Raw genomic sequence first — 10,991 nt, forward strand, 5'->3', positions numbered from 1 at the left:
TCAGTGAACATTTTGTTGCATGTCCAGCTGGTCCTTGTGTACAAGAATCTTACCTGAAGTTGCCCAAAGCTTGCCTCCTGTAAACGTGGTGCTCTCTTTTCCTTAGCCTGGGTACCAGCCTGTCATCCCTTATTGCTCACTCCACTGCCCTTCTCTGCACCTCTTCTGACATCTAGTTCCTTCTCAGTGCCACCCCTTTCTGGAGGTGCTCAGGTGACAAAGCTTTTGCTTTTAGGAACTACCTACCTTGTTCCCAGATTGCCCATGAAACCAGTGATTGCATTTTTTTTCTTTTTCCCAAAAACTAAACAAATTATTGGTAAAATGATCTGCTCTTGGTGTTGCTTTAGCTTTTTGACCTGTGGATTGGCTGTAGGTAGCCTTGGCAAGTTTCTTATCTGCCCCAGTGCTGCTTCCCAGTCAGACAAGAGTGTTCATTTCAGGAGGATTCAAATCAGTGATGCGTGGTCTTGGTTTCCTGCCTTCTCCCCCACCAACTCTGCAAAAAAGGCTCTTGTGGTATAATGTGTACTTTGCCTAGGTGGGAGAGGCATGGTAGACGTGTATTTCCTAGCACTGACATTCAAAGCTTGGTTATTCCTACAAGGGGGTTGCTGCTGAGTGCATCCTTGAGCGTTAACCCTGATGCTCTCGAATACTTGCCTGTACCTGAGAGATCTGACCAGAACGTGTGCTGCTTATTGATGGCTGCATCGGCCAACTTACCCTCCACACCCCAGTGATTTCTGAGTTGAAACCATGGACTATTAGTGGCTGAACTAGATTTTGGGAGATGGGGACTATGACAGCTACTGGTTTCTGTGCAATAGACTTGAGAGCTGTGCTGCATGTAGGTATCTTTTCTATAACACTACTCCCACTCAGTCTGAATAAGGAGATATGCTGTAATGAACAGAGTATCTTCTCTTGACTTTAATCCTCTCCAAAGTCCTTATTCAGCTGCTACCTTAGATAATGAAGTGAAGGTTACATTTTACAAATGACCTTCTTGTGCTTTTGAATGAAAGGCGAACAAGTAAGGATTAGCAGTCAAGTCTAGGTGATTTTTTTTTTTCCTCTGGTACTGGTTGCAGTCCCATAAAATCATAATTACATTAAAAGGTCCAGGCATTTTATGTGCATTGCCTGCTCCATGGCTCCTAAGGGGAGAATGAACCACGAGGGAGAATAAAACAGCTCATATTTTCTAGTTATGCCAAGTGCTTGTCCTGACAAATTTCCCGATTGCCACTGCTGTTAGTGTAGCCCGAGGCTGGAGCAGGGTGTGTGATGAGGTGCACCGCTTCCAAACTTCAGTACAGATGATCGTTCCCTCCTGTCTGCATTGCCAAGGTTGTCACGCTTCTTTCAAACTGTGGTTGTTGCTCTGGTAATTAAAGTGCTCCGTGAGTGCTCTGTAACGGCTCCCCATCGCAACCTGGGAATTGCAGGCGGTTTGTCAGCTGGAGTACAGCATGTGCTGGAAGGAGAGTTACGCCAAACTAAAGGCTCGTTTTAAAACACCTGCCATGGCCTTTACTCATTCTAGCACAGCTGATGGCCCCCCAGTACCCACCATGTCTCCCCCCTCCGCTCCTGGCTTTCTCTAGCCTTGTCAGAGAGGGGACAGTGACAGTTGTTTTAAAGGCAGGGTGTCACAGAGGTGCCAGCAGCAGTGGTCAGCCTGACTGTGGCTGCAGACTGATGAGGTGAAGCCAGTGGGCATTTTGATAGTGTGGATAAGCTTGGAAGTTCACTTTTGTGCAGACCTTGAATCGGTCTCTACCTATGGAACTTCGTACAGATAGGCGTAACTGAGCAGGTAAACAGTTTTTCTCTGTTTTGTGGAACTGCTCACTTACTCAGGTGTAATTCTTGAGTGCAGCAGCTGCCTCTGATCTGGAAAAGTAAATGTGATGTCTTCTGCCACACAGGCATTTCCAAACATGCAATTTATCTGGCAGAGTTAAATGGATCTGGGCAAATAGTGAAAACAATTATTTGTGAATATTTTATTAGGAAATATCAAAAATTAATCAAATAAATTATTCAGCTTCCATATGACTAGTCCTGCCAACGATAGGGAAGAGCCTCACATGCTGAAACCAAGCTGCCAGGCAGGGGAGGCTTCAAGCGCTGTTGGCAGCAGGCGGCACGGTGCTCTACAGCCTGGCTTGGGAGTGCTTGCATCCCTCCCAGCTGGGGTCAGCACTTGAGCTGTGCTGAGCTGGGGCACGAAGGGTTGCGGTCTCAAGGGCTAAGTTGGAGACAGACCCCAGCAGTGCTGCAGGAGAGGTATTTCAGTGCCCTGGCTGAACCTGCTAACTCACAGCCAAACTCAGCAATGTTTCACAAACAGGTCTGATGGTTTCCTCCTTTATGAGTGTTTCGGGGTTCTTTTGTTTTAGGTGAGAGTCTATGACCTCCTGCAATACGAGCATGGGCCAGATGATGTTCTGATCCTAGCTACTGATGGACTCTGGGATGTGCTGTTAAATGAAGAAGTGGCAGAAGCTGTCACCAACTTTCTACCAAACTGTGACCCCGATGATCCCCACAGGTTTGTGCTTATCCGTGATTTTCTAGCTTCTCTGCAGAAAAGTGCTTTCTGGTAATGTAGTTTTGTAGAATAATGTTCAGTAAATATGCAACACCTGCAAGAAGACACTTTTACAAGTTGGATGGAGCTTCTACAGCAAGTGTGGGGGTGTGGGAATCTATTGTAACTCAGAATTGCCTGCTTTCAAAGCAATGGTTGTGGGATCACGGCATCTTGGCATGGGATCCATTTTGTTTGCTGTATGAGGTCCTGTGGAAACTGTAGGAGGCTGAGCTTAGAAGAACGTAGTGACAGGTCTCTGTCTCCATCAGTCACAGGTTTTCACTTAACTGTCCTCTAGGTAGTCCCTTAACACTAAAGATTGTTTCTCACTAGGACATCGTCAATATCTCTCTCTCACTGTGTATGTACGTGTAAATACTACACAGTGTGGTTCCAACTTATTCCTGGTCATCCTGCAACCTTTAAACCCACCTTCAGTAGGGGATGCTCAGTGCTACAAGCTGCAGGACAGGTATGGTGACAAAATAGTTGGAAATAGATGAGAAGTCTTACTATTTCTTTAAGTTGGATTTTGTCTCATTTCACAATTTTAACCTACCTCATCCTCTTAATTTCTTTGTCTTTATTACCTCCTACTGATCAATTTGTGTGTTTAAAACATACCATCAAGCAAACAAAGAAGTTCCCAGACAACTAGCTAGTGCACTGCCTGCCTTGAGTGAGTCCATCAGTCTGTCTGCTGCAGAGTTCAGTGTCATCATGAATTAGAACATCACATTGTGGATCAGAAATCACTCACTTGTAAAAGGGAGGACTATGAAAGTGGAAAGTGCTTTATCCTTCTGTAGGGACTGTTCAAGAAGGGAAGTGTGTGTTGCTTCTGAATTCAGGCCTGGCCATCGCTGTCTTCTGCCCTCATCCTGGGCTGAGAGCAGGGAAAAGAGTTTTTATACATCCCCAGTTGGCCTGTGGAAAGCGGAACCTCAGAAATAAGCTCTGGGATATCTCAGCGGCCCAAGTGAAAACACATGGAACGGTCTGAGAGCTCAAGTTACAGTTGCTTACATGTGACAACTCTTGAGGGCTTGAGGAAACCCATCTCAAAATGCTTGGTGTTTCTCATAATTCTAACTGGTCATCTCCACAGGGTCAGCCCTTGCTTGCTCCATCAGCAAACAAGGAAAATAACTAGGTATGGACACCCTAACAGCCACTGGGGTTTTTTAAGTGAGAGCAGCTCCAAAGTAACTCGTGAGCAGTATTTTTTTGGCCTTGACACAAACATGGAATGCAAAAACAGGTTTTGTTGCAAGCACTCAGTCGTCGGGAGAATGGATGATTAGCATGAAGCTGCAGCTGCAGTATTTGGACCTTCCCCACAGTGCTCCGAAGAGGAGATGTGCTATGAGTGACATCCAGGACTGTCTCTACTTCAGCAAGACATGAAAGTGTCTCTGCCCTCTCTCTTGGAGGAGATCAGGCAGGATTAGCAAAGGGCACTTCCAGGGCGCTTGGCACTGTGCTATGCAGATATGCCGTTAATTTAAGGTAGGAGATGACACAGCCAATCTACTTGTGGTTATTCCCTAGCACTGTTCAGAGGTGCTAGGGAGCTTCTGAGTCTCCTCTTGCAAAGGCATCTGGTAAACGTAATATCTCAGCCCTGCTCTGCCTCCATTCTCATCTGGTAATTGAGAAAGGTTGGCACTTCCTACTGTCTCTGCTGGTCCTGTTGTAAATACAAGTCTGGACATACTGCGTCCCTCTTGTTCCTTTTGATCTTTCCAAAGCTGGTGATGGCCACCACTTTTGCTGTGGTAGGAATGGGAATTCTTTGTTCAATATTTTTTGACTTGTAAAATGAGCAATTTTTCATCCATTATTAAAACACTCACAGAAATCAGAGACACTAAAGGAAAAAAAAGATATTTTCTGTATTTCGTTTTGATTGTTTGTCCTGGTTTAACCCCACTAACTGGGGGGGATTAGTCCCTGTTTGTGCCACTGTGAGTACAACATGCTTCAGAATTGGGCCTGTTGTATTATGAGTTAGAACAAACACATTTATTGGTGTTTGACCTACTGGTCTATGAATGGACATCTGAATGGAAAATTAATTTGTTCTTCTAAGTAACTTTGTGCCAGGTCATTTAGAGGCTTACAAATAGTGGTGGCAAGACGTTTCTCATGCCAGCTTGCAAAAGGTAATTAGAGCAGTCCCTCATACAGTTTACAGTGATATTTATGAAAATTGCCTTTGTGGAGTTGCTCTTGGTGCCTGGTTGTAAAGAATATTTAAAGGATTTAAAGTACTGTGTGAGAGGTTTTACGTAATTACTTCACAGTGCTCCAAATGAGGTATAACTAATGAATTTACAATAGCATAGCAGCTCAGACTGTGGAGCTGCGTTCATTCCTCTCACTAGTCAGTGACAGGAGAACTGTTTGCCGTATTATCAGTGTTATGTTTAAAGAAAATGTTATCCCAGAAAATGTCACGTTCCGTGATGGGTGTAGTGACATAGTCTGCGGTGAGGTGATCAGCTGGAAATGTAAAATCTCTAGGGATGTAGAAAACTTGTCAGAATGTAAGAGACTTGCCCCCTGTGTTTGGTAATGCTGTGGTCTTCAGGAGAACCTACCTGTGGAGTAGACCTTGGCTCCACCTGACCCAGTAACCTACTTACTCCCTGACAGCAGCATATTTAAAAAAAAAAAAAGCTAGGGAGGAAGATTTTAGAGCTGCACAGTGCTTATCTGTTATGTAATCAGCTCTTTGTAGGAGCAGTATCCCTCCCATTTTTAGAAGTCATTTTATAGCCTGATGGGTAAGAGCTTATAGCCTTCAACAATGCTCTTGGGACTCTCTCCTGCTGGTATTTACTGTCAGAACTGTGAGTGTTTGTTACCCACAGAAAAACATCTTTGAACCCTGTCAAACGTAGTGTGTGCCTGGGCATCTCCAGGCATAGGGAGAGCAAAGTCCTCAGGTCTGTCTTCACCCAGCCATGCAGACACAGCCTCAGGGGATTTGGGCAGTGGGTGATGGGCACAGACTTGATTAGAGAACAGTTCCTCTGTGAGGGTTACGATGGAGTGAAGAAGCTGGGGTGGAGCTGGATTTCTTAGCTAGCTTATTTCTTATGGGTCCTGTGGCAGACAAGAGCATGAAGGGGACCCTGAATGATGAACAGGTGGTAGCAACACACTGCTACTTTCCATACATCACCTCTCTGAAGAGCTATGAAGATAGAGAAGCTTGACTCTTGCCCATTTCCTTCAGCTGCACTTATGCAGGCTTACCCGTTGGCCTTGGGAATCTTTTATTTCTCGTCCTCCCTCCTGTCCTTTCTTGTTCCCTCTCACTCTCACACTAGCTAGAGATTTATGAGGATGCTGGGGAGTTGTTCCACCTCTGCTGGGTGTGAGAAGATAAGAAGCAGCGCAGACAGCAGCACGTTTCCCCCACTGTCACCATTTCTCCTGCAGTGCTTTCACTGATCAATACTGAAAGCTTCAGCAGAAGAAAAAGACCCATATATATTTATTCTTAAAACACAAAAGTTGTATTCCAGCAAGGCTGTTCATTAGGAGGAAGTGGATACTTTAAAACTACTTCAGCAGTTCTCTAATGCTGTCTCGACAGCTGAATCCCAAGTTCACAGCGCTGGAGAATAAAACATTCGGTAATGGACTGCTGCTGCTATTCATTTCCAGGTACAAGAGACTCACCCTATCTCCTCTAGTGCCAAGTTGAACAGCATCACTTCGATTCAGCTCTACACAAGGAAAGGAATATGTTACCTTGCTGCTGCCTTCACCTGTTCATTTTCCTTTGCTTCCATGTGCTGGTTTTCTTGTGTATTTCACAGTCTATGAGAGAATTTCTGGCTTATTAAAATTCTTTTTTTTTTTTTATCTTGCCCTCTCCAAACATAAAACAGCCAAAGCTTTACACAACCAAGAGCAATACTCATTCCTTTGTATTCTTTAGATGTGGGGAGCCCTTGCTAATTAGAAAAAGGAGGAAGGCAAAGTTTTCTCGCAGAATAATGGGTGTTTTCTTCTCTTAGATTCTGACAATAGCTGAGAAATCCTTGGAAAAGATGTTCTAGCCAAAATTCACTCAGCATCAGACATGCTGTGAATAAATATTCCAGTTTCTTGCTTGCCACGTGGAGTCCTTTTGTTCCTTAGCCCTGCATCTGATTTGGGGATTTGGGAACCAGGGAGTGCAAGTATGTATGTTTGGGTTTTTCCCCATAGAAAATACAATTTCACGTTGTGTTAGGACCGTACAGGCAGTGCTGCTTGTTACATCCTGATGTTACAGCTCGAGGTTGCTGGTACAGACTTAGAATATGTGGACGGTGTGCACATGTGTGTGCAAGTGTGTGTTAGAGTTCGTGCCTTGTGCCCTTCTGTCTAAAAGTATATCTACTGTCAGAACTAGCGAGGGCTGGAAATTTTGTGACTCTGTCATTAGTAGCACAGGGGGTGCCTTGCTTCTGTACAACGCTACCTGGATTTAACCCATCAAACTATTTGGTAGTCAAATATTCGTTCATTTAGATTGAAGGAGTCTTTCCTTTAGAGCAAATAAATCTGTTCCTGGTTCAGAGAAATCATTTGAGTTTAAGGAACAAAAATTGTAGAAACAGAACATAATGTGTTTGGGTTTTTTTTTCCTTCTTTTGTCCTCAGAGAGTGAATAAAGTCTCTACTGATAGAAATTACCATTTAATAATGCATTCTGTCGTGAAAACTTCTGGGGTTACATCAGTCCTGGATACTCAATATGCTTCCCTCCCCACCCCCACTTCTGATCAATGGAGATACTGTTCTTTTCTGTTCCTCATATGGGATCTGGGCAGATCATTTCTGGCCAAGGATCCTCCTAGAACAGGGGGTCTTGAAACGCAAACCCTTCTTGTCCTTCCTTGTTTCTGCAAACTGCAGAGGTGCACTTTGCTTCTGGTAGCTTGTGTGTTTGTCTTTGTAGAGCCCTGCATCATCTTGGAGGTTGATACACTTTAAATAAAACACAGGCAGACGCAATATTGAACTGGGTTGGGTTTTTTTCTTGTCAGTCTATTTGATTAATTATTAAATCATAGAAAGTTTGCCTCCACCCAACCAAATTCAAAACATCTCAGCCAGGTGTTGCACTGCTGAAGAAGAAACCTGTGACGATAGCTGTTGGCCCATAATGAGGTTTCTTTCAGAGGAAACTTCTAAGTGAGTACACAGATGTGTTTATCTAGTAATAGCAGATAAAACGATAAGGGAGCACATGATGGAGCAGTGCCTATGCACCACCTTTTGGACTCTGAAACCCTTCTGCACCCAAGCAGCATCTGTTGTTTTTTTCAGGACAGAAAAGAACTCCTATAAATCCAGTGCCACTCAGCCCAGCATGGGCTGGGAGTTGTGAAACAATGTAAAAGCTGGTATTTCACTAACTGAAGCACTTGACAACTTACATTGATGCAGTTCTCATTGAATAAATATTATGAAATTGTTTTCATTTAATTCATAAATGTGAAAGAACTGTGGGACTCTGTTAATTTGGCTGTATTAACTCTTAAATTTCCGTTTCCGGTTTCAGAACAAAAGAGATTTTACAATCATTCCCACGGTCAAGGAAAACAGAGAAATTAGTCTACTTGGTTAAAAGTGTAATTTGGATTTTACTTTTAGTGCTCTATTACTTGTTTTCAAATTACTTTGTTGTAGTTTGTCTCTGAAATAGCCAAGCAATGTTTACCTTCAGATGTGTCAGTGAATAAAAGTGTAGTTTTCAACAGCAAGTAGTGTTATTTGGGGTCCTCAGCTTTTCAGACTGCTTGTAGAAAGCCAATTTGTTACAGCAAGTGTGTTTAATATTTTTCTGAAAACTGGTGGAGCCAGGCACCCAAAATGACCAGTGACTTTTTGATCGATTGGTGCCTGACAAATGCCTTTAGATTCCAATGCAGGAGCCATCACTGAATGGGAAGGGCTTGCTTTGTGAGTGTGCCATGGTTTGTGTTTCTCCTGCCTGCTTCTAAAACATTGGGAGGCTTGTCCTAGTAGCTCACAGTAGTACATCTGGCAGGCTGTGAAAACCCACTTACCTCACAAAGATGAGCACTCCCTGGCTGTATTCTGCCTTTTCCACAGGTACACGCTGGCAGCGCAGGACCTGGTGATGCGAGCCAGGGGAGTGCTGAAGGACCGGGGCTGGCGAATATCCAATGACAGGCTGGGCTCTGGAGATGACATCTCTGTCTACGTTATCCCTTTAATACACGGGAACAAACAGTCATGAAAGTAGCATCAAGAGTGGTTATAGGCTGGGGATCTTCTGGGGAAGGGCCTATAAGAGACAGTATGTTTTTGGTAATCTGACCAGGACACTTCCAATTGATGTAATTATTCCAAACTAATGCTGGAGGGGTATTTTTCTGCCCGAAAGGTAGGGCTCTGCACATATACTGTATATGATTAAAGATAACCCTTAAGATTACAATTTCCCTATAGAAATGGTTTTGGTGCTTAACAAGAATGGGATTTAAATGCTGCTAGCATATTATAGATTCTGTAATCCCTCCAGGTGGGGAATTAATTTTGTTTCTCAGTTTACCATGTAGCTTGGAAGAGCCATTTCAGTTGTGAACGTAGAAGTGGGTATCAGAAGCCAAGGAGGCTCCTGAAATCTACCCCCAAATATTCAGAAAGTGACTTGGGTCACATCTTATATAAAAATACCTATATATACATATATGAGACTCAAGATTTTTCTTCTTTCAAAAAGTTGCATTCATGACTTACCTATAGACAATTTCAAACTTGTGTAACCCTTCAAACCCCCATTTTCCTCTCCTGTCTCTTCTTCAGTAACTATACTGCTGTATTTTAGTAGGAAAACTGAAATTGTTTTCAGTGTGACTATGCTTGTTTACTGCAGCTAAAACAGCCGCCTGCAAAATTGTCCAGGAGGAATAGGCCATAGTCCTGTGTGGCAAGGTTTATTCTGGTGTGAGGAGTTATTTGTCAAGATTCCATGTTGTGTGTATGCCATGATTATACAGAGCATGCAAAGTCACTTTTATGCGATGTGGTTTCTTTGGGATCAGAGATTTGCATTCATGGAACGGTTCTGCCTGCTTTATCCTGTTGAAAAAGATCCCTGACCATACAGCTTTTGCATCAGTTGGGGTTCAGTAAATTTATTTGCGCTCCTGAGTGTATTTTTAGTTGGATTCCTACTTGAAGCGGTGGTATTGTTCTCATTAACGATTTGGTTACACAGATAGTGATCTATTTAAAAGAAGTTTCACTCCTTCCTGCCTCACTTATTATTCAGTATACCTCTGTCTGCTTGACCTGGTGATCAGAACGTGACAGCTTGTAACTTTCTGTCCTCTTGGTATTGAGGACTGTAGTCAAGGATCAAAAGATCACTGTGATATATAGAAGCCCTTGGCTAGCTTCAGCAGCTTTTTTCTGAGCAGTGATGAATAAATTTAAGTGAAGAAAATCTGAGTAAAACATTATCAAAGTGAAAGCAATAGTCCTAGAGGGAAACAAGTGAGCAAATCTGAGCTTAACCTGGCTGCCTACTCTTCAAGCAGTCAGCTCTCTTACTTCGTTGGTGGGAGCTGAAGGAAAAAACAAAATACAGGCAGGTATATTGGCTGGGGAGCCAAGTTCAACCTAATTTGCCCCCAGACCACATTCTTTTGGAGCTGCTCATCTGGTCTGTACTTCTCGGATAGCCAAAAGACAGCCAAAGGAGCCGACATAATTGTAAGGCACTGACTGGGCAGCTCACAAATGTTGTGTCCTTTTCAAAGGAGGAGGAGGATGCTGTGCCCTTTGCAGACTTTGTCCTGAACAGGCATGGCCTAGAGCTTGCCAGTTTTGTAATTTATAGTGTGCTATGTAAACACCACGCAGCGCGTGTGCAGTGTAGCTGCCCAGATGCTTTATTTGATTGCGTCTGGAAGTACATATCCAACAGTCTTGGTGGATTTAAACTACCCTTTCTCTAAATCTCTAGAGCCAGTAGGAGTTTCAGGTTGAGAGCAGGCAATGCAGAGTGTGAAATGGCTCAAACATGCAGCTAACTGCATGATTTTAGCCTGAAAACAGTCCATGCATTCCCAGTGCCTGCATGTGATAAAGCTGTGCAGAACATGGATGTTTTATATTCTAGAGCTTCAGCATAAATCAGTGGCATATCTGATTGGGTGTTGTCATGGTTTATCTATTCTTTCCTTTTTTTTTTCCCCCCTTTACCTCTTTTTCTGGTGAAGAGAGAGGCTTGGTGTCTAGGATATTTTTCCATGGCCCCTCATATGTTTTAAAGTTTAAGCAAGAGATCTTCTCTTGCACTTCTTTTTTTGGCCTAATAAACTTGTAAACATGCTTTTCATGCTTTGTG

General features: G+C 43.3%; 1 protein-coding gene across 3 annotated transcripts in view; it reads left to right on the plus strand.

Moving 5' to 3' along the window:
* Positions 1-10,991, plus strand: part of PPM1H (protein phosphatase, Mg2+/Mn2+ dependent 1H) — a 152,077-nt gene that overhangs the window by 133,794 nt on the left and 7,292 nt on the right. The window contains exons 9-10 of one of the 3 annotated variants that reach the window (XM_055807873.1): positions 2,409-2,560; positions 6,281-6,737. In XM_055807873.1, coding sequence (XP_055663848.1) covers positions 2,409-2,560; positions 6,281-6,320 — 192 coding nt within the window. In that variant the 3' untranslated portion in view covers positions 6,321-6,737. Of the gene's footprint in view, positions 1-2,408; positions 2,561-6,280; positions 6,738-8,725; positions 10,983-10,991 lie in introns of those variants that run through there. The other 2 variants (XM_055807872.1, XM_055807874.1) reach the window with 2 other exon arrangements.

Source organism: Falco peregrinus, chromosome 6 (genome assembly GCF_023634155.1).
Source record: "Falco peregrinus isolate bFalPer1 chromosome 6, bFalPer1.pri, whole genome shotgun sequence".
Taxonomy (NCBI): domain Eukaryota; kingdom Metazoa; phylum Chordata; class Aves; order Falconiformes; family Falconidae; genus Falco; species Falco peregrinus.